The following is a 21,322-nucleotide window of genomic DNA, read 5'->3' as shown; positions in this document are numbered from 1 at the left end:
TTCTGCCTGTCGCCCAGCATGCCAATTCTAAAGCCATCAATTTTGCAGAGTTCATTCCCGAGGCGTCCAAGTGTGTGGAGGAAGGGGCCCCAGGCTCAAATCCACCCTCCAGAGTTAGAGTTTGGGGACACACACGGGATGAAGCAGCAGGGGTGGCAGGTGAGGGGAAAGGTGAGCGGTGAACTGACGCCAAGCGCCAGGTCTGGGCATGCGTAAATGTCCAGGCTGATCTCCAGGCGCACACTCGGAAGACGGCTGCCTTAGTCCATCCCAGGGTGGCTTTTTTGCCTTCACACGTGAAAGGTCGCTCAAACGGTTAGCCATCAGACATTTGTGCAGGCCCAAGTGAAAGGCCTTCAACCAACCTCCTAAGCAAAGGGACATTTTACAACAGCCCTTGCCAAGGTGGCCACTCCTCGACTCGGGTCTGCAGCCAGCCGGCCCCGGCCCATTCAGCCGGGCCAGGCGCAGGGCGCCCATCGCGCGGCCTCGGGACTGGGGCGCAGGGGCCGGGCGCGCCCCGAGTGGGCAACGGCAGGAACTCGAGGCGGGATGCGGCCCAGGCCGGAGCTGCCACTCGCGCTGGTGGCTCCGGGCGGGAGCGCGCGAGCGCGGGGGCCGCCGTTGCGGGCGCGCGGCGCGGACAGTTCGGCTCCGGGGCTCCTCTCCACCGGCCGGTCCCCGGCGCCCACGACCTCCCGAGGGCGCCTCGCCTCGCCCTGTCTTGTCCCGCGGGACGTTCCCGGGCTCCCTCCTGCGCCCTCGCCCTGGGCAGCGACTTACGAGGTTCCGGGGCAGCCAGCGCCGCGGCCCGCGCTCACCGGGCCTCGGAAGCCCAGGAGGGCGGCGCGGGCCGGCGAGGACGGCGCGGCCCGGGTACGCTTGTGCCTTTATTTTGATCCGTTCTATGGGGTCGCGCGGAGCGCCAGCTGGGTTTCCTCCGGGAGCACCGGCCGCGGCGCCCGGGGCGCGCCGGCCGGGCCGCCTCCGCTGCCCGCGCTCCAGAACGCGGGCGCTGGGCCGGGGAGCGTGGGCCGCGCGGGGACTAGGTTCCCTGGCGGGCGGGGCGGCGGAGGTGGGGATCCTGGCGACAGTGATTGCAGAGGCGCTGCGGAAACAGGAAGGCCGCGGGATGCTCCGCCCAGCTGCGAGGCGGCCGGCCTGGTGCGGCGCGGGGGACAGCAGAGCCCCCGGGCTTGGCCTTTCCGGGGGCCCGCGGGGTCCCGGCGCCCTGGGGTTTTGTAAGTATCCTCGTGTCAGGATGAACTTCAAGGGTCATAGCTAATTTTTTATCACTGCAAAATGGAACTTAATGGTCCTTTGGGGTTGCAAATAAACCTATGGAAAAAGCAGCTTTCTGTAACGAGTTATTTGCTGGAAACTCTGGATGACTAAAGGTCGTATGTTAAATTGTAGGGGCCTCTCGCTCCGTAATTTATCCATGTAGATTGAATAAAAATGCTCTTATTTTAAAATAACATTTAAGATGAAAGATTTCACATGCAAATAGCCATCGAAGAGATTGTGATAATAATGTATTTAAGATAATGAACAATTAAGAGAAGAAGCTACATATTTAGTGTATTTAAATGATATTTTTCCCCCTGGCTATTTGGGGGTAGGATTTGGATATTAGCTTTGAAGTTAGAAGTCAGTTGATGGATAAAATACTTTACTTTCATTTGCAGCTCTTTTTTTCTATGTGTTGGGCAGTATAGAACAATGAAGTATACTTTCTGAGCCCAAGTATTTTATAATTTGAAAGATTTACTTGTAGTTTTCCGTGCTGGGGATGGAATCCAGGGCCTTGTGCAGAAGGCTTACCCCCCCCCCCCAGCTACATGGGGGTAGGGGTTCCTGGGTGATGGAACCCGGTCCTTTTACTTATGTTCTCAGCTGTTTTACTCTCAAGGTTGGTGAGGTTTCTTGACAGTAGTTCACTAAATGAAAACCATTCAGCAACTAAACATGTTTTTCTCATTCTTTAAAAGGTGATGAGATTCATGGGTTCTCCTGAGAAGCCAGACTCCCAAAGCTTTCTTCCTCCTGTTCATCCTGTTCCTCTCCTCCTCCTCCTCCTCCTCCTTCTTCCTCCTTTTCTTATTTAAATATAAAAAGTAATAGGGGCTGGGATTGTGGCTCAGTGGTAGAGCACTTGCCTAGTATGTGTGAGGCCCTGGGTTTGAGTCTCAGCACCACATATAAATAAAATAAAGGTCCATCTACAACTAAAATGAATATATATTAAATATGTAATATATATATATATATATATATATATATATATATATATATATATATATATATATATATATATGTAAGTAATAGATTTAAGGGTTGGAGATTTAGCTTGGTACTCAAGTGCTTGCCTAGCATTCTGGGACCAAGGCTTAAATCTCCAACACTGGGGAAAAAAAGCATAGATTTAGATTTAAAACGAAGCTCTCACATAGGACACTGTTAGCTTTTTGGATGGTGTGTGGTGACTTGTGAGATCTGCAACTGGAATAATGGACTTCCAAACAGCTTGGGTCCCCAGGTCACTTTTCTATTTATAGCTCTTTGAGGAAAAAGTTCTCTAAAGAGGCTCAAGGGAAGATTGTCCTTCTTCCCTCCAATCAATGGGTGAGTGCCTTAGCTCTTCCTCTCCGGCCACATAGAGGGGTGGCTGCACCTGTTTGCCAGCCCCCCCCCCCCATTCTTTAAATACTTTTTATCAAAGGCAGAAAGAATGACTTCTTTTCCTCCTGTTTATATGACTGTGGACTTTTAAGTATTTACAGAAAGGTGATAGAACAAAAGGGTGAGCACGTGTATTTTGTAATTCTCAAATGTTTGGTAAAATGAGACTACTTGAAAGCCATTGAATCAACAGATTTCTGTGAGCACTCACTGTGTGCATGCTGCATCCTGGTCATGGAGTGATCTCGACAGCGGAGTGTAGATGTTGTGGGGCAGGTCGATCAGAAAACACATCAAGTCCCAGTTTTGTCCAAATTGAAGAGTCTTTATTTAGCTGGCTGGTCAGCAACTGCTCGATACAGGACCCATAACTGTCTGTGCAAGGAACAGCCTCGAGCTTCAACATTTTAGGATATTTAAAGGCAAAAACCACATCTCAGTTGATATAGCTGCAAGCAAACAGGTACAGAAGCTGAACTGGACAGTTAGTGAGACAATGCAATGGGGTATATTGGTATTTCCCACAGGACTTCCAGGTTGGCACAGCAGCAAGCAAGCAGAAGTGGATCAAAATGACCCTAGTTCAGCACAAGTTAGAGAATGGTTACTAATGTCTAGAGGATCAATCTCTGACATTGCCCAAGAAAAATGGAAACAAAGAGAACGATTTTACATTGTATAAGAATTGCTACTTTGTGTTGCCAAGTATGCTGTGCTAGGAAACTATTAATGGGTACAGAGACAGGCTTTCTTAAGGGATAAGTATTTCTTACATGATGGAGTCTCAGGGTAAAATGCAGTCTGTTTGGTCATTGCCCATATAGCCTGTCCTGTGTGAGGGCTTCCTTTTAAATCTAAATCTACACTTTTCTTTTTTTCCAGTGTCGGGGATCCAAGCTTTGGTTCCCAGCATGCTAGGCAAGTACTCAAGTGCCAGGTTTCTGTTCTCGTGATTAAAAGGCTCAGGGGTCACTCCAGGTAAACTGGGCTAACTGGCCTGTGCAAAATAACCACAATAGAGACATAAATACATTTTTCTTTGGGGTCGCTGTGATGGCTCCTCTGACCTTAAGGGTCCACAGGAAGAGAGAGGGAGAGTACACGTGCTGACCCCTTTTATTGAGGAGAAGCTATTCAAATGAGGCAAGGGGTCAGGTTTCAGGGGGCAGAGTCTATCTTCATGATGTCCACTGTTAGCAGGTTGACTGACATCTGGGTAGGCCACACCCAAGGGCTCACTAAGAGAAGGGGACACACACAAGGCACTTCCATGGAAGATTCTATCCTAAACAGGGCAAGGGGTTATATTACAAAGAAACAGGTGAGCATAGCTTCACCCATAGGGCTGTAGCAAGACACACCTATGCACAAGACACCGTCCCTTGAACCCAAGAAGGTCATGGGGAAAGCTCTGCCACATTTCTGTGACTGAGCACCTCAGCACCCAGCTGGGGAGTCTGACTCAGTCACATGCAAGGTCCCCAACCCTTAACGCAGAGTGAAGTGTGTTTTGTATTGTGAGCAGTACTCATAGATACAGGTGTTTTAAAATGGGAATAGAAGTTTCATCAAATTAACTTTGACTACACCTTGTCCCTACTGTACAAGCTAGTATTTTCTATTATTATTTTACTTTTAAAAAATCATGGTCACAAATCATGAAACTGATTTCATAAACCAATAATGAGTCTCTTTAAGCTTTTTGAAAAGTTCTGCGATAGATGTTAACAAGTTGGGATTTTTGTTTTGCTCTTTTGTTATTGTTGTTGTCACGGGACAATAGGAGTAAAATGTAGATATGTGATAGAAATCAGAACATAACAAGGTCAGCATTCCAGTTCTGAAGAGGGCCTTCAGGGCCTTCACAGTCCAGTCTGGCTGCCTTGTTTACCACCTGCCAGGAGGAGTCCAGAGAGGTACCTGTTAACTTGCAATCCTAGGCCAGCTCAAATGGTACTGTACAGACCATATGATGGTGAAGTTTCTCTTGGGTTATCATTTGATAATAAAACTGGCAACTTGAGCTTTTAAAGTGAAATAAGTAAGTAATTTTGATTTTTAATCCCAAATCTGCTAATGCGCTTCTGGCATCTCAGCTGCTTTGGAGGCTGAGGCAGGAGGATTGTAGGTTTGAGGCCAGCCCCAGCAATTTATCAAGGCCTTGTCTCAAAATAAAATAAAATAAAAGGGTTGGGGGTGTAACTCAGTGGTAGAGCACCCTGGATTTAATCCCCAGTACAGCAGCAAACACAGGAATCCTCCTAGTATGGATAGAATCATTCATTCATTAATCATAGGGAGAGTAGCACACAGTGTGTGCTCTTTGTCCAAACCTCTTGTTTTTTAGTTGTACGGTTTAATGATTCGAGATAAGTGCCCACATCTCCCCATCTTTCCTGTGTGGGCAGGTTGAGACCGTCCTGTTTGGGCCTCAGGCACTCCCTTAGCTCTGGGGAAGGCCAGATCCCTGCTCACTTAGTCTCAGGAAAAGAGGCCCATTTCTCTTCTTGTCCTGTAAGAGCCAGGCTCGGGAGTGGCGTGTTCACTTCCTCGCATGCTGTGCAGGGGTGGAGGTCTAGAGCCTTGGCTGAGGCAAAGTTGAAGGTTCACATGACAGGTGACTCAGAAAGTCGAGGAGCTGCTCGGCCCGGTGACCACAGCCCCTAAGCTGTCTTCAGTCCTCAGCCTTTTCATTCTCCCAAACTCCATTTTGGTCCTTTGGTTCCAGAGATTGAATCCACTGAGCCACATCTCCTACCCCCTTTTTATATTTTATTTAAAGACAGGGTCTCTCTGAGCTGCCGAGGGTCTCACTAAGTTGCTGAGGCTGGCTTTGAACTCACGATCCTCCTGCCTTATCCTCCCAAGCTGCTAGGAATTCAGGTGTGTGCCACCGCCATTTTGGCCCTTTGAATTGAGCATCATTGCATGAAGCCCTTTGGGGTTCACTGGATGCTGAGGTTTACCTCCAGACCAAATCCTGACACATCTGCTTTGTAGAAGGATCTACAGGACTTGGTGTAACTCAGTGGTAGATCACGTACTAGGTGTGCAGAGACTGGAGCGTCAGTTGTCCGCACTGCACACACATATGCACACACATGCAAACACACACACGTACACACATGTACACACAATTATTTTTAGAAAAGAACAGTTGTGTAGATTATTTCTGTCAATCTGCACAACACAGTGAGGTTGGTGTTGTAGGTTGTGAGGTTCAGAAGGGGTGAACAGCCTGCCTCAGGTCACAGAGCCGGGCTGCGGGTCTGGCTTCTCGTCCATTCAGTGTGGCTCTTATCTCTGCTGATGGGTCTTTACAGCAGAAGGCAGAATATTTGAAGAGGAACGAGTTGTTAGCTGTACACAGAGCTCTGCTTCCTCCTTCCTACCAAGAAGGCAGGGCTGCATTGCAGGGGTCTTCTCATCAGGAGTGTCTGTGTAGCTCCTGCTTGCCATAGCAGGATCCCCTCAGCTGTCCCTCTAGTTGGCCCAGGAAGTGCGTGCAATGGGGAGGTCACTTTTACCCTTAAATTAGGGCTGACTTCTCATTTCCTAAAGCTCGCTTTGAAAGGCCTTTGAAAGGCCTGGCAGCCTTGCTGGTGCCACTCCTGGGGAGAGAATGATCCCTCTCTCTATCCCTATCAACTCTTCAGATGGTTTTGTCTTCATTTTGTTGCCATCGTCCCAACCAGGGGGCCTCAACTGGGGAGCCCCAACATACCAGGTGCAGCCTCTAGCCCCAAAAGACAAGTGGGAAAAGTGCTGGTGAGGAATCGAGGAGTCTCGCTCTGATAGCTCTCCTGGGAAATCAGGGACCAGGAGTCCTCAGCCTGTCTCCAGGGCACTGACCTGAGCTTCAGGGTCAGACGGGGGAAGAGTTGGGGTCTTTGACTCAGGGTCTTGCTCACACTGTGGTCTGGTTGGTCATTGTCTCAGGTCTGGGAGGTGCTGAAGTCCTCATTGCATGAGGGGCGGTCGGTTCCCATCTGGAGATGATGGTTCCTGCTTAGGGGCATCCTTGGGACTGTCATAGTCCGATTACTCCCAGTGAGGGGGCAGTCTCAGCATCGGGTGATCTGCCTGCAAGCTGCCTGCCTATTCCTGTTCCAGCGGCTGCCACAGGGGTCTAGAGCAGGTGGTCTTGAAAGCTGCTGTCTGCTCATGATGTCTCTGCAGATCTTGGACACACCTTCATTCCCCTTTATCTCAGTGCCTCCAGCCTTGAATTGGGGAGAGCAAGGTTAGGTGAGTTTAGGGCTGACCAACTGCGTGTTTCCAGTTTTTAGACAGTCTCTCCTTAAGGGATTACCATGTTTAGGTTCAGAGTCGATCAGTAATCAGACCCAAGTTCAGATAGCCAAGGGAGACAGCTGCAGAATGAAGGTTGGGCCAAGTGTGTCCTGCTTCAAGGTTCCCATCAGGAACCTGCAGAGCCCAGCAGAGAGTCAATGCCTTCAGCTAAAGTAGCCTCCGAGGCCCTGTTATGAATTCAGGAGGAAAAGGGCGTGTTTTGGACATAACATTGCAGACAACATTGGAAGTACTAACAGTAAGTGTTGGGTAGAGGAAGAAAAGGAGTTTTGTAAGATTTCAACAAAAGCAATTGTTTAAGGATCTGGTGTCAGAAGTTGCCTAAATACGGTTTTCATTTCTCTTTTCTGTTAAATGATCACATTATTACAGAGCGTGGGTTCACAGGTGTTAGGCTTTCTGGAGAAACTCCAGATCAGCACTTTGTCTCTCCCTGCCCTCCCCTCTTCTCTCTCTCTCCTGCTGGCCACGTCCCTGGCTGGAAGACTCTCTGTGGGACAGTTTTTATTTCTTTGTGGAAAAAAGAACCCAGAAGTCTGAGGTCTGGACCTCCCTCACCTTTTTTTTCGGTGGCAGCATGGCCTCCTTGCGGTGGCTAACCCTTTGGGTCCTACTGAGTGGGTCAGGTAGAGCTCAGGTTGCTGGGGAATGCAATGGAGGTTAGAGGTTTTGAGTGCCTTTGGCTCCTGAACTCCAGCTGGGGCAGAGTCACCTTCCTGGCCTGCAGCCTCTCCCACCTGGGAGTTGCTTGCTCCTCTTACTCATAACTGCTCCAGGGTTCTCTGATGAAAAGAAGAGGGGGGGCTGGGTTGTGGCTCAGCGGCAAAGCGCTTGTGTGAGGTGCTGGGTTCAATCCACATAAAAATAAGGAAATAAAATAAAGGCATTGCCCAACTACAATTAAAAAAAATTATTTAAAAAGAAAAGAAAAGAAGAGGGTGTGGAAGAGAGAGCAGTGGTCAGAGTTTCCTTCTGGTGTCTGATCTTGGGAATGTGAAACCTGTACAGCTGCCCAGCCCTGCAGGGGCAGGACGCCTTCCTCACACTCCTCCTGGTCTCAGGGCCGCAGGGAGTTTCAGCTGCTGCTTTGGGCTTCCCTTTTAGGAGTAGGAGATTCTAGGCCTTTTAAAAGAAACTGAGGTATTAAGACAAAGCAATTGCTTTGGGTATGTTTGATTTAATCAAACAAAGGCCACTGGGTGCTCTAAAAGGAACACTGTCATTATTCCTTGAAGCCTGTCTCTTCTCTTATCTCCTTAACCCTGGACGATGGCTCCACACCAGTGTGGCCTGGTACCATCATTTCCCCTCGATACTGGGGATTTAATCCAGGGTTGTGCTACTGCTAAGCTACACCCCGAGCCCCCTTTTAAAATTGTTTTGAGAGAGGGTCTCACTAAGTTGCCAAGGCTGGCCTCAAACTTGCAGTCCCCCTGCCTGAGCCTTGCCCGTTGCTGGGATGACAGGCAGGTGCCACAGGCCTGGCTGAAGGGGCACCCCTGTACTTGGTACAGAGGCCACAGGCCTGGCTGCATGGGCACCCTGTGCCTGGTACAGATGGAGTGGAAGATGGCAATCTTCTGCTCATGGTTCTCAGGTCCAGCGCTAGAATCTGGGGGCAGTGTGGTGTGCAGGGTGCTGCACATCCTCAGTCGCTGGGCCAGTCCTGGCTCACCGCTGCTGTGTTGCGCCTACCATCATCTCAGAGGTGTCCCTGGTTGGAGGACAAGGTTCCTGGTGATTCTGGTTTCATGGTCCATGGGGTTCCACTCGGAGAAAACAGAGGGGAGGAGGAAGTTCAGGTGGGGCAGGTAAGGTCTAGCATGTGGACCCTGAGGGCTGGGCTGGAGCCTGGCGATGGAGCTCCTGTGGGCTGCTGCAATGGCCATGTCCCTACTGACCAGGTCCTGCAGGAATCTCCGCTCTGCAGGAACATCCTTACCTCTGGACGATGGCTCCACGTGCAAGCGGCTGGGCCTTACTCTGCTCCAGGAAGACTTTCCATATCTTCGTGATTGCTTGTCATGGAACACCACTGTGACATAAACCGAGGAGTTTTGTAAGGGTCTGGGGTTTGTCCTTCCTTTTCTGTGATCAAATGTGAAACCATCCTGCAGACTGGCTTTCTCTGAGATGCCCCTTTGGCCTAGTGGACGTGAGGTTGTTCCTGACTCCACGCCTGTGAGCCAGGGAAAGTTCCTGGACTTACACGAGAAAATTCTGCAGAAGAGGACCTTCTCCCTCTGTGGACTCCCTCGGGGCTGCTGGCCATTGTCTCACTATCCCTGCTCAGTCCCCTGAGACCTCGGGGCTTCTCTGACAGGTCACTGAGCCCTGTGGGTCACTGCTCTTCTCAGAGTCTCCTCTTGTACCTGAGCTGCAGCACCTTGAGGTGGATCTCTCAGAGCCCATCTCAGGGTATCTTCCCCTAATGTGGCTCTTCAGAGTCTCAAACACAGATGCCTCTTTTCTTCTTTTTGATACCAGGTATTGAACCCAGGAGCATTTAACCACTGAGCCACATCCTCAGCCCTTTGTATTTTTGTTTTGAGACAGGGTCTCACTGAGTTGCTGAGGCTGGCCTTGAACTCGTGATCCTCCTGCCCCAGCCTCCACGTCTCTGGGATGACAGGCATGCCCGGCTAACAGACCATGTCTTTAGAGGGTGGAAAGTTCATCTAAAATTCAGGATGAATCCATAAACATTTTTAAGGACCTCAAAGTGAAGCCACTGTACATAAATTTCTTATAAAGACTAATTCAAGCCTAATTTGTGGGGGAAACCATTTCTGTGAAAACAGAATCCAGCTGCAGAATTCAGCATCCACATTAAGGAGGGTGGCTCGGAGCTCCTGGCTTCTGTCCAGTGTGAGATGAATTACTAGGAACTTTGAAGCACGGTGTCCATGCTTCTTTTAAGGAAAAGCCGAGTCCTAGTGTGGGGTCACACCAAAAGCAACGCATCCTAGGGCTTAGGACCCTGTTGACTTTTAAGGTCATGGGGGTGGTTGAGGTGAATTCTTCTGGGAGTCAGATTACACTTTTCCCATTAGATCCCGGCTTTAGCACACACCTTCCTGAAGGGTTTCCACGGTGTCTCCTGTATCTGTCCAATTCCACTTTCTTGGGTTGGGGTATAGCTCGGAGGTAGAATGCTCGCCAGGGTGCCCAAGGCCTTGAGTTCCACTCCTGCACCACAGAAAACATGAAAAACAAACACACACACCTTTTGGTCATCTTAATGGGAGGATCATCCTCACAGTGTTATTCTGGCACACGGAAGTAGGGAGACTTGAAGGCGTCAATGTTTATCTTCTGACATTGGGTGTACTACAGTGTTGAAGTCCAGACGGGAATGTGGCTAGGATTGTGTGGGTCACTGGTTCTGCTTATCCCTTTGCTTTTGTGTGCTGGGCTGGGACCCAGGACCCGTGTGCTAGGCGAGTGCTCTACCTGTTGGCTGGTCCCAGGGCCCTAGTGGGTTCTCCTGGAGGGAGGTGCTGATACTGGCCCTTGGAGGAACCTAACCCAGTCCCGCCCTTGCCCTGTAGGCACACAGCCGAGCCGGATGCTGCCTCCCACTCCCCGGGCTCCACGGCCTTCTCAGGGTGAACTCTTGATGGACTCGACCCCGTGGCCGGCGACCCTGGGCAGGAGACATGGCTCTGACGCGCTGGCTCAGGAGGCACAGTTTCTGCCTGTTGAGGAGGAAAAGGTCCTTGCTGTTGAAACTCACAGTGGTGGCCTTGGCTTCTCTTCTGTTTTGTGAATTTCTCATCTATTACCTTGTCATCTTCTGGTGCCGCTGGCCAGAGGTGGGAACTCCAGCCCCAGGCAAACGGGGGCCTGTGCTGAAGGCCATGTTTCTGGCCGATACCCACCTGCTCGGGGAAATAACTGGCCACTGGCTGGACAAATTGCGAAGGTAAGAGGTGAAGTTAGGACTGTGTTCTGGAATTCTGTAGGCAGAAAGGGGTAGCCCTGTCCCTATGGGTCAGGTGGAGTGGCTTTGAGTTACTCTTATTTTTCTCTTAAAGAAGGGCATTTGGGGACATTTGAGTTTCCCTTGAACTTAGTGTTTACTGGACATCTGTCCTACAGAGGGACTCAGATCTACGCTGCTGGTGGGCTTTCTGAGTCAGAGGGTTACCAGGGCCTTGGCCCCCCATCAGGACTGGGAGGACCTCACAGCTGTGAGGGAGGTGGGTGTGACTCTGGTGGGCAGGGCAGGCCTGGGCGGGGCTTCCTCCTGTCTGGACTGTGTGACTTTGAGTCCCCTGGGCCTCAGGGGTGTGCTGGCTCCCTGGGGAAGGGTCACACCCGTCTCCCCAATGTGGACCTTCTGATTTTCCACCAGCAGGCTTTTTAAAAGCCTGTGTGTAAGTGTGGTGAGATGCACACAGTGTCCACTAATCGTCCCCACCATGGTAGGCGCACAGTGGCTCGAAGCACATCCACGCTGTTGTGCAGCTGTCCTGCCCTCCTCCCAGAACCTTCTCTCCATGACACACCAGCTCCTTGTCCCCTCTGCTCCCTACCCCTGGTGACCGCTGTTCTCACTGTGCTTGTGGATTTGGCTGCTCCGGACACCCCATGCAGATGGAGTCATTCTGCGTCTCTTGTGTTGCGCCAAGATCCTCCAGGTCCACCTTGCTGCCCAGGGCTCAGGGTGACTTTCCTTCCAGGGCCGAGTCATATTCCCCTGTGCAGACTCTGAGCTTTGCTCCTCCTCCATCTGTGGGCAGAGCTGGGCAGCTCCCCGTCTCAGGGATGGGCTCTCCTTGCTCCTGGCCCGAGCCCCACTGCTGTCCCTCACTACCCTATGTTGTGCCCTCCGACCCTTATCATCCTAACAAGAGGCAGCGTGCCCAGAGGGCTGTGGATGTGGGTGAACTTGGGCCAGGCAGGTGGGTGATTTGCGAGGTCCCCAGGGATGAGTGAAGAAAGAAGGAAGGTGGGGGGCACAGTGGCTGCGAATCGGCAGAGGTACAAGTCCCAGGCCAGAGTGAGACCCCAGCTCTGAAGCTGAGGTCTCTCTCTCTCTCTCTCTCTCTCTCTCTCCCTCTCTCTCAGTACTGGGGATTGAACTCAGCAGTGCTTAACCACTGAGCCACACCCCTAGCCCTTTTTATTAACTCTTTATTTTGAGACAAGGTCTCACTAAGTTGCCCAGGCTGGCTTTGAACTTGCAATGCTCCCGCCGAGATGATGGGCATGTGCCACCTTGCCTGGGTGTTCCCCACGTTCAGTCAGACTCAGACTCAGTGGCCCTTTGGTGTGAGAGTGGGAGAGCAAGAGTGGGGTCGAGGAAGGAGAGTGGGAGCACTCAGCTCACGTCTAGTCTTTGTGGACCTGAGGAAGGACCCAGGGCTTCCCTCCTGCTGGGCCAGCGCTGCAGCACTGAGCCAGGCCCCGCCCTGGCTTCACTTGTTAAATGGCCAGGAAGACGGAAGTAGCCTCTGCCAAGGAGCATCTTGACAGGTTATTTTTTCCTGTTGTCCTCAAGGGAATGGCAAATGGAGAGGGCCTTCCAGACTGCTCTGTGGTTGTTGCAGCCGGAAGTCGTCTTCATTCTGGGGGACGTCTTTGATGAAGGGAAGTGGAGCTCCTCCAAGGTAGGACCCGGGCACCCTCACCCAGTGTGGGGACTCACCTCCGCAGTGCAGAATGGCCAGGAAGCTGTGCTGGCCCACGTGGATATACTGCTAAGTGCTCATACTAGAAATGTAGTTGAAGAATCTTAGAATTTGTGTATAATACTAATTTCAAATTTTACTTTTGTGGTGCTGGAGATCCAACCCCAGACCTCACGCATGCTAGGTGAGTACTCTACCACTGATTTTCATCCCCAGCCTATTTATTTCATTTTGAGACAGAATCTCACCAAGTTGCTGAGGCTGGCCTCAAACTTGCAGTCCTCCTGCCTCAGTCTCCTGAGTAGCTGGGATCACAGGTGTGCGCCCCTGTATCCAGGTCACAATTCTAACCTTGAATTAGGTTCCCGATCTTGTATTTGTCTAGGTAGGAAATGTGTGGATGGCCAGATATTGCTTGGCTTGAATTTACAGTCCTGTTAACCTCTTGGGAAAGGGAAAAGTGGGCAGGATGGCTGCTATTTCAAATGGTCACCAAATTACAGAATGTATGTTGAAATGGACACCTAATGGGACACATTTTTTTTTTTTTTTTTTGGTGGTGGTAGTGGTGCTGGGAATAGAACCCAGGGCCTCACACATGCTAGGCAAGCATCGTACCACCAAGCCACACCCCAGCCCTGTTTTATTTAGTTGCTACATCATGAGAATTGTGCTACAAATGTTCCTTGCTACTCTCCTCTGATTTTCTTTCTTAAGTGAGCGGCATAGAAGGAGCCTTGGGGTTCTTCTTCTTTCAGAGGGCCCCAGACATATGCCTGGGTATTGGTGTGATGTAAGCCTTTCAGTAAACCAGACAGAGAGGTTGTTCTCCCTTTAGCTGGCTGAAGGCTCTGCTCATGATATTCTGGAGATGAATGAAGGATTCCTCCTGCTGCTTAGTTAAAAATGTTCAGTCACTAATGGTTTTTTTTTTTTTTGAAAGGATTTATTTGGAAGATCTCTCTTATAAATCCATTGGTATTTCCCAGAACAGTGCTACAACTTGGTTCAAATGTGATTGGAACTTACTGTTTACAGAATTGCAAGTTTGTTATAATGTAGGCTCTATTTAAACATGATAATGGAAATATTATATGTAAATCACAACTAGTTATTCAATTAGATTATATGTTGCTTTTGCAAATTAAGAGCAACATTTTATGATTTCCTAGATTTGTTATTCTAAATTTAAATACCATTTGTTACCATGAATTCTTTGTAAAGGAAGGGCTTTATCTAGCACTTTTCTTTATGTTGAATCGTATACTGTATTTAACATTTTTAGGATAAAGTTGTTACTATCCAGAATAGATTTATTTTTTGTTTTTGTTGATTTCTTTTTGGCCCACCCAGGGTGTTCATCCAATTGATATTTTTACCTTATAAAAATAAGGAGGAGCTGGGCATGGTGGTGTGTGCTTGTAGTCCCAGCTCCTAGGAAGGCCAAGGCAGGAGGATCACTTAACCCAGGAGTTGGAGGCCATCCTGGCCATCCTGGGTAACATAGCCAGATAAAGCAAGTAAAAATAGTTAACATAAATGTCAGAATACTTGAAATGTTTATTGTAATAAAGGTTTTGTCTGCTTCCTCTGTGGACCTAAGAGTCAGCGTTTCCCAGGAGTCTGTTCTCCTCATTTCTTGACCTGGGGCTCTGTGCCTGGGGACATTGGAATAACAAGTGCCTGAACCAAAAATTTGGGGGAGTTGCCAGTTAAAAATGTTTAAACATGGAGGAAGACACCATCTGTTAAGATTTGGCATCAAATTAAATAAAGGATGAAAGCTATTGTAGTAGTCTTGGGGAAAGAGGTATTACGAAGAATTAAAACTCAAAGTTTTTTTTTTAATTTAACCTTATTTTATTTATTTGATTTTATGAGGCACTGAGGATTGAACCCAGTACCCCACATGTGCTAGGCCAGTGCTCTGCCACTGGGCCCCAGCCTCAGCCCAATTTTTTGAGCTTTATGAGCATCTGATTTGGACCCGAGAGTTAATTTTCAGCTGTGGGAAGAGAGGGTTCTGGGCCCTCAGCAGTGACCCTGTCTCCCCAGGCCTGGGAGGAGGAGATGGCACGATTTCGGCAAATGTTCAGACATCCCGGTCATGTGCAGCTGAAGGTGGTCGCGGGCAACCACGACATTGGCTTTCACTATGAGTAAGTGGTTCACCAAGTCACTGTTCCCCAGAGCCGAGGTCCCGCTCATGTCAGACCTGCTGAGATGCAGGGCAAAGCCTCACCTGTGTTGTGTGGGGAGCCTGTCCTCCAACCAAGCTTGAGAGTGTGAGCTGCTCAGGGACCCTTAACATAGTGGAACGTCCACCGAGTGTCTGCTACAGGAATGAAGCACAGTGCCCTTAGGAATCAGTGGCCAGACTATTTTCTTTAGGAGTCAGAAAACAAGACCATTGAGACTTGCACAGCTCACAGGAATGTGGGGCTGCAGTGTTTCATAGGAGCCTGCTCAGGTTTCTTCCCTGTGGTAATCCCCTGGTCTTTCCTGGGGCCTTTTGTTTCACTCTTTGCTCCAATGAGGACACGAGGTCCTTGGGAGCCAAGCAACCTGCCTGGGGCCTCAGGGTATGTAGTGGAGCTAAGATTTGAGCTTCTCTAGCCTGGGGTCAGCTGGAGCTCTCACCTAAAGGTGCTAGTTTGACACTCAGGTCCTCAAAGTTACTTGCAATGTTCAGAATAACTCCAAGGTTCTAATATGGCTTAATCTGAAAAAAATGTTTCTCTTGATAACTGAATATAGGATGAGCCCCTACAAAGTAAGACGATTTGAGGAGGTGTTCAGCTCCGACAGGCTGTTTTCTTGGAAAGGAGTAAAGTGAGTATTGGTTGTGAATTCTTATGAAGATCTGAATCCTTGGAGGCTGCTCCCTTCCCCCTCCTGTTCCTCTTTCCCTTCCTTTCCTCTTCCCTTCAATTTCTCCTCCCCTCCCTTCCCCCTCCTCCCTCTCCCTTCCCCCTCCTCCCTCTCCCCTCCTCCTCCCCCTCCCCCCTCCCCCTCCCCTCCCCCCTCTTCCCTCTCCCCTGCCCTCCTCCCTCTCTCCTCTCCCTCCCCTCCCCCTCCCTCTCCCTCCCCTCCTCTCCCCTCCCCCTCCCTCTCCCCTCCCCTCCTCCCTCTCTCCTCCCCCTCCTCCCTCTCCCCTTCTCCCTTTCCCCTCTCCTCCCCCTCCCTCTCCCCTCCCCTCCCTCTCCCCTCCCTCCCTCCCCCCTCCCCTCCCTCTCCCCTCCCCCTCCCTCTCCCCTCCCCTCCTCCCTGTCCCCTCCCCCCTCCTCCCTCCTGGTGTTGGGGCCCAGCCCAGGGCCTCTGGCCTGCTCATAGCAAGCTCTACCTCTCAGCTACACTCCTAGTCTGCAGACTTCCTTTTTGGAGGTGATTACCATGTTCAGTTAGACCCATGTTCTGTTGGACTGGTATCTTAGATAAGGGTCCCTCTGTGGGACTAGTCCTGGCCACTGGTTACCCCGGAGTTGACAGGAGACCTCACACCACCCAGGTTTTACCTAGCAACCCAGAGTGAATGGCCAGTCCTCAACTCCTCCCTGGCTGTGGGTGCAGTGTCCCTGCATTTCACCGGCCGTTCACAAAGGTGTCTTTATTTCACGTCCATCATCATGGAGTCTTGGGATTTGGTGTGTTGGGGGCACTCCTGCAGCTCCCATGAGCCTTGGCTTTTAGACCGAGCTTCCCAACCCTGAGCCTGGCCATTCACATTGCGGCCCTCTGCAAGACCACTCCAGTGCCAACATCTGGACCAGCCTTAGCAGGTAGCTTCCTTTGGTGTGCCTCCGTGGAGACACAGTACCCGTTGGTGATTCAGAAACTTTAAACACCCTCCTCAAGTTTCGGCCTCATTGTTTGAGTTTCAGAGTCATTCCTTACAGGCCCCTTTTCCATGCCCAGGTGGTGAATGCATGGGAGATAAAGCAAGTCCGTGGGAGTCTGTAGGTGCAGGAGCCATGGAGGGGTGGCCTTGTCTAGGCTGGGCAATACCCAGCCCTGCCAGCTGCAGGTAGCACCTGTACCCCTTGCCACCTGCTGAGTGAACATGGAGAGGGGGAGGTCTCTAAGTCTATGGACCTACTGATGGGAGGGCTTACTGTTCTCACCCCACCATGACAGGTGAGGCACAGAGGGGCTAAGTAACTCACACAGGGACACGCCTTTCTGGCTAGATGTCAAGCAGGCTGGCATCCTGAGCTCAGAGCTTCTGCCATCTGGGATTTCCTACTAGTTTAAAAATCCTTTTGCTGAGTCTTGGGGGCAGGACTTGGAAGTGACCTGGCTTGGTTCTTCCCACCATGATGCTCAGTGGTACTTGAGGAGCGATGGGGAGAGGAGCTCAGGCCTGTGTGGCCGTGGCCTGACCTGCCCACCCTGTCTGCCTCAGTTTTGTGATGGTCAACAGTGTGGCGCTGGAAGGGGACGGCTGCGGCATCTGTTCTGAAGTAGAGGCTGAACTCACTGAAGTCTCTCGCAGACTGAATTGCTCCAGGGAGGTAGGAGAGGTCCTCGGGCACAGGCCTGTGCTCCTGCCGCCGCTGGGCTCCCCCTTCCCTTTCTGCCGCGGGCCAGGTGTGCTGGGTTAACGGCTGACCTCTGACCAGCAGGTGCCGGGCTCCAGCCAGTGTGCGGGTGGGCAGCAGCTCCCTGCCTCCGCCCCCATCCTCCTGCAGGTGAGCTGGGGCAGTGGGAGCCGGGCTGGGCAAAGCCACCTGGGGTTCCTGAAGTTACATCCATCTCGTCTTCGGGTCCTGGCAGCACTACCCGCTGTATCGCGCCAGCGATGCCAACTGCTCTGGAGAAGATGCGGCTCCTCCGGAGGAGAGGAACATCCCTTTCCAGGAGAAGTACGACGTGCTTTCTCGGGAGGCCTCACAGAAGGTGTGCCAGTGGGTGGACCCCATGTCAGGGTGGCCCTGCTTTCCTACCCCGTGCATCGTGGCTAGTCAGGGGTGGGAGGCGCCCGGGTAGGGGCGGGGGCACAGGACCGGGGGCCCCTGGAGGACTAGGCAGTCCCTTTCTCCTTTCTCCATTTGGGAACATTGTAAAATTCTCGGCTATTGTTTGCAGTCATTCTCATAAACTTAAATGGATTTTGGAGTGTAAAGGGCACTTAGAGTCAAAATTTTAGGATCTTAATTAAAAATGCACTTTCTTAAATATATATAACAAATATAGACATAAATAGCATTTATAGATAATGAAATATAAGATTCATATTTATACTTGAAAGTGAATGAATTTCTATTTAAAATATATTTATGGAAAATATGAAATAAATTGGTAAAAATGTTTATAAAAATAAAACATGTAAAGTCTGGGGTGAGAAGAGTAGAGTCTAGGAGGCTGGGTATTAACAAGCCTTACTTTTTATAAACAAGATTATTTTTGGAGGAGAAAATAAGCCTATCCTCTGTAGCAACTGGGTGTTTAGCTCAGTATATGGTGGCCCCGGGCGGGGGCGGGGTCCACGCGGAGTAAGCGCTAACTGTCTGTCCCCTGGGTCCAGCTGCTGTGGTGGTTCCGTCCACGCCTGATCCTGAGTGGCCACACGCACAGCGCCTGTGAGGTGCTGCACCGCGGGGGCGTCCCCGAGATCAGTGTCCCGTCTTTCAGCTGGCGGAACAGAAACAACCCCAGTTTCATCATGGTAACGTGAAAGTTTATTTTCATCTGAAAGCTTTCATAGGTATATAAGTCAACACAGTAATCAACTATTTAATTGCTGCAATCTGTAAGAAGGTACAAAAGCCAGAAATCAGTGAGCCTCCTACACACCATGGTGTGTCACTCTCCCGTGTCCCAGCAGCTGCGTGGGAACAGATGAGCAGAGCTGGGTCCTGGGGCAGTTACCGCAAGCAGCATCTCCTGGGTGTGCCTTGCCCCGTGCAGAGGGCAGTGTCTGCCCATGTCACACTCTGAGTGGAGGCAAGATCATATCACTTGTCACCAACACTCGATTGTCTCATTCTGCAAACGCACTCGTTTGCCCCAGCAGACAGTGCTGCCGTGGCTGATGGACAGTGTTGGTCCATCAGTGACGGCTGGAGCGACCACACCCTGCTTTTGGTCATGGGATCCTGCGCCTGGCTCACGGATGCTTTTGTGGCAGGTGCTTTACTTCAAGAAAGGTGGGGGACCCTCGTATTGTCAAATTCCCAGTGTATGAAAACGTTCTCCACTGTCCTTCCACACTGTGCACTCGCAACCAGGGGAAGCCCGTGGGGGCCGGGATGTGACTCAGGGGCGGAGCGCCGGCCTGGCATGACAAGGCCCTGGCTTCCATCCCTAGCACCGCAAAAACAGAGAGTAGCCTGTGGACAGGTGTGGGCATGCGTGTGTGGGCATGGAGTGGCATGAGAACACCCTTATCTGCCTGTTCCTCGCTGACCATTGCTCCCTGGTCTCTGACACGCTCTGAATCTCTGTCAGGAGCTCCCCACTCTTTGGTGGGAGCCCCCAGCGCCGGGGTGAGCGCGAATGGCGAGATCCATCCGCATCGCAGTCCCCTCCCCCAGGCACGCCTGCCTCACCTCCTCTTGCCAGTGCCTGTGTGGGCAGGTGGAGGCAGCGCAGGCCGAAGGCCCTGATCACTTGGTCTCGGGTGGGAGGGCTGCCCCAGCCTCACCGAGGGACCCCTTCAGGGCAGACTTTCCTCTGGCGCTCAGTCGGGCTGCTGTGCTAGTCCTCTGCGAAAGAGTACCTTCCTGTTTCTTTCCCAGGGCAGCTTCACGCCCAGAGACCATGCCCTCTCCAAGTGCTTCCTCCCGCTGGAGGGCACAGTTCTGAGCACGTACTGCGCAGCCGCAGGGCTCCTGGTGGTCCTCACCTTCGCCCGCCTGGAGTGCCTAGCCTCGCCTTTCCTTTCCGTTTGGACCCTGCTCAGAATGCACATGGCCCGGTGAAGAGCGGTGCTGGCTGTGTGCCATAGCGAGTGCCAAGCCAAAGACCCGGCTCCTGCAGGACTCATGGGGCTCAGGCCAGCCAGGCTGGCTATGGGGCCTGCGCACGTCAGGGGAGGGCTGAACCTCTGAGGAGTGACTGTGGAATAAACCGCTGATGGTCCTCATGCGATAAAAATGGAACACGTACTCTATAACAGCCTGCTTACCCAACGTACGTGCGATCGGAGGTGGCATCTGCCCAGCACAGAGGTGCCCGATACCACTCCTTGCATGATGCACCACCCTGCTCCCTAGGAAGCACCCGCGCCCTGGTGCACGCTCAGGCTGACACGGGCACATGCACGTTGAGTGTGCTTCTGTCCTTCTGTGAAGTGGCTCTCAAATTCCTACGTCCTATGAAGCCCTACACTTAGAACTACAGATGCGATGTGTGGGGGCACATGGTTGATTCTTACAGACTTCTGTACTTCTATGGGAAACTAATAGAATCAGTTTTAGGTGAGTAGATTTTCTGTCTAGGAGACCATGTTCTTACATCTGAATTCAATGCCTGTTAATGATCAAAAATTGAAAAAAATGGAATGCTGATATATGGCTGTTAGTATTAAAAATGAATATTTTGATAATTTCAAGTCAGATGTCATGTCTCCTTGTTTTTGTTTCCTAAGAGTCTGGCTCTGTTTTTTAATCCAGCTTTTGTTTGTTTATTTGAGGTGGTGCTGGGGACTGCACCCTGAGCCACACCCCGGCCCTCTCCAGTTCCTAAGTCATACTTGGTCAGGGGAGTTGCCTAGTGGTAAGGAGTTGTAGAGTTGTAAGGAGAGGACAGCCTTCTACAGCTTTACTTGTTTTTGGTGGATGTGTATCTCTTCAGTTTTCTTCCTCCCCTGTGAAAGCAGAAGGGGACCTGAGACCATCTCCATTTCAGTTCCACTGCGTCTTAGGCCACCGTCGGGAATCAGATGGGGATGATGAGATAGACAGCCTATTTGGGAAGCTGTCATGGTCCATGGGAAGTGACATCTAAATCTGGTTGAATTCCTACATGATCATAGAATGCTGATCCACAGAGTGTACTTGAATATATTAAAGACTAAAAGAAAAATAATGAACTGACATAGGCTGTCCCTTCTCTGGACCTGTACTGTTGAAAGTTCAGTTCTGGACATCTTTACAGATTGTTGTAGGACGACCGAGAAAACCAAACCTGTGGCTGTGGATGGAACTGAAGCACCATTCCCGCAGCGATTGAGCCTTCTTAGGGGTCGTGCCAGGATGTAGCTCGTGAGGCTGCATTTGAGAGTCTTGCACAACAGCCATACGTTCTGCCTTCATATTTCAAATAAAGGTTCTGTGGGGTGGGGTGTAGCTTAGTGGGAGAGCACCTGCCTGGCAGGACAAGGTCCCGGCTTCCATCCCCAGCATTGCAAATAAAAATGATTTAAAAAAAAGATTTTATAATGTTTCATCTTCACAAGACAAATGAAGATGCAACCCTTTTCCTCCTCATCTGGACGCAAACACAGATTCCACTTTGCTTTTCTCTTGTTATCTGTTTACTCGCCTGGTGGAGTCTATGCCCAAAGCTTTGGCTATGGGGATGGTGGTCCTGTTCCTACCTGGGGAACTTGAAGGAGTCTTTAACTAGCAAAGTAATCAAAAAACATTGACTGGGAAGGAAAAATAAATCCCTAGCTCTTGGAAAGATGATGTTGTGATCTGTACCCCGGAAGGGAGTTCAGGATTTTGCAACTGAGACCCAGAGAAGCA

General features: G+C 50.8%; 1 protein-coding gene across 3 annotated transcripts; it reads left to right on the top strand.

Annotated features, from left to right (window-relative positions):
- Nucleotides 1–858: 858 nt before the first annotated feature.
- Mppe1 (metallophosphoesterase 1) lies at nt 859–20,184 on the top strand. Of its 3 annotated transcripts, none has more exons than XM_058571852.1 (10): nt 859–876; nt 10,548–10,921; nt 12,503–12,611; nt 14,688–14,791; nt 15,390–15,464; nt 17,035–17,143; nt 17,252–17,320; nt 17,406–17,528; nt 18,157–18,297; nt 19,370–20,184. In XM_058571852.1, exons 2-10 carry the CDS (start codon nt 10,656–10,658, stop codon nt 19,550–19,552), a joined length of 1,179 nt encoding a protein of 392 aa, XP_058427835.1. In that variant the 5' UTR covers nt 859–876; nt 10,548–10,655; the 3' UTR covers nt 19,553–20,184. The 3 variants fall into 3 exon arrangements, with proteins under 3 accessions (XP_058427835.1, XP_046277377.1, XP_046277376.1); XM_046421421.2 differs by lacking the exon at nt 859–876 and adding an exon at nt 1,111–1,241 and having other exon boundaries at nt 17,255–17,320; XM_046421420.2 differs by lacking the exon at nt 859–876 and adding an exon at nt 1,111–1,241.
- Nucleotides 20,185–21,322: the final 1,138 nt, after the last annotated feature.

This window comes from Marmota monax, unplaced genomic scaffold (assembly GCF_021218885.2).
Source record: "Marmota monax isolate L192 unplaced genomic scaffold, Marmota_monax_Labrador192_F-V1.1 WCK01_AAM20220418_F8-fsc00254, whole genome shotgun sequence".
Lineage (NCBI taxonomy): Eukaryota > Metazoa > Chordata > Mammalia > Rodentia > Sciuridae > Marmota > Marmota monax.
The sequence above is the reverse complement of the archived record's forward strand: the minus strand, read 5'-3'. Positions and strand labels throughout refer to the sequence as shown.

Bases quoted from the DNA above. Each gene is read 5' to 3' on its own strand.
- Mppe1 (XM_058571852.1), top strand. From the start codon at position 10,656: ATGGCTCTGACGCGCTGGCTCAGGAGGCACAGTTTCTGCCTGTTGAGG. The intron at 14,792-15,389 runs GTAAGTGGTTCA...AACTGAATATAG, and splicing joins GACATTGGCTTTCACTATGA to GATGAGCCCCTACAAAGTAA. The intron at 17,321-17,405 runs GTGAGCTGGGGC...GGGTCCTGGCAG, and splicing joins CCGCCCCCATCCTCCTGCAG to CACTACCCGCTGTATCGCGC.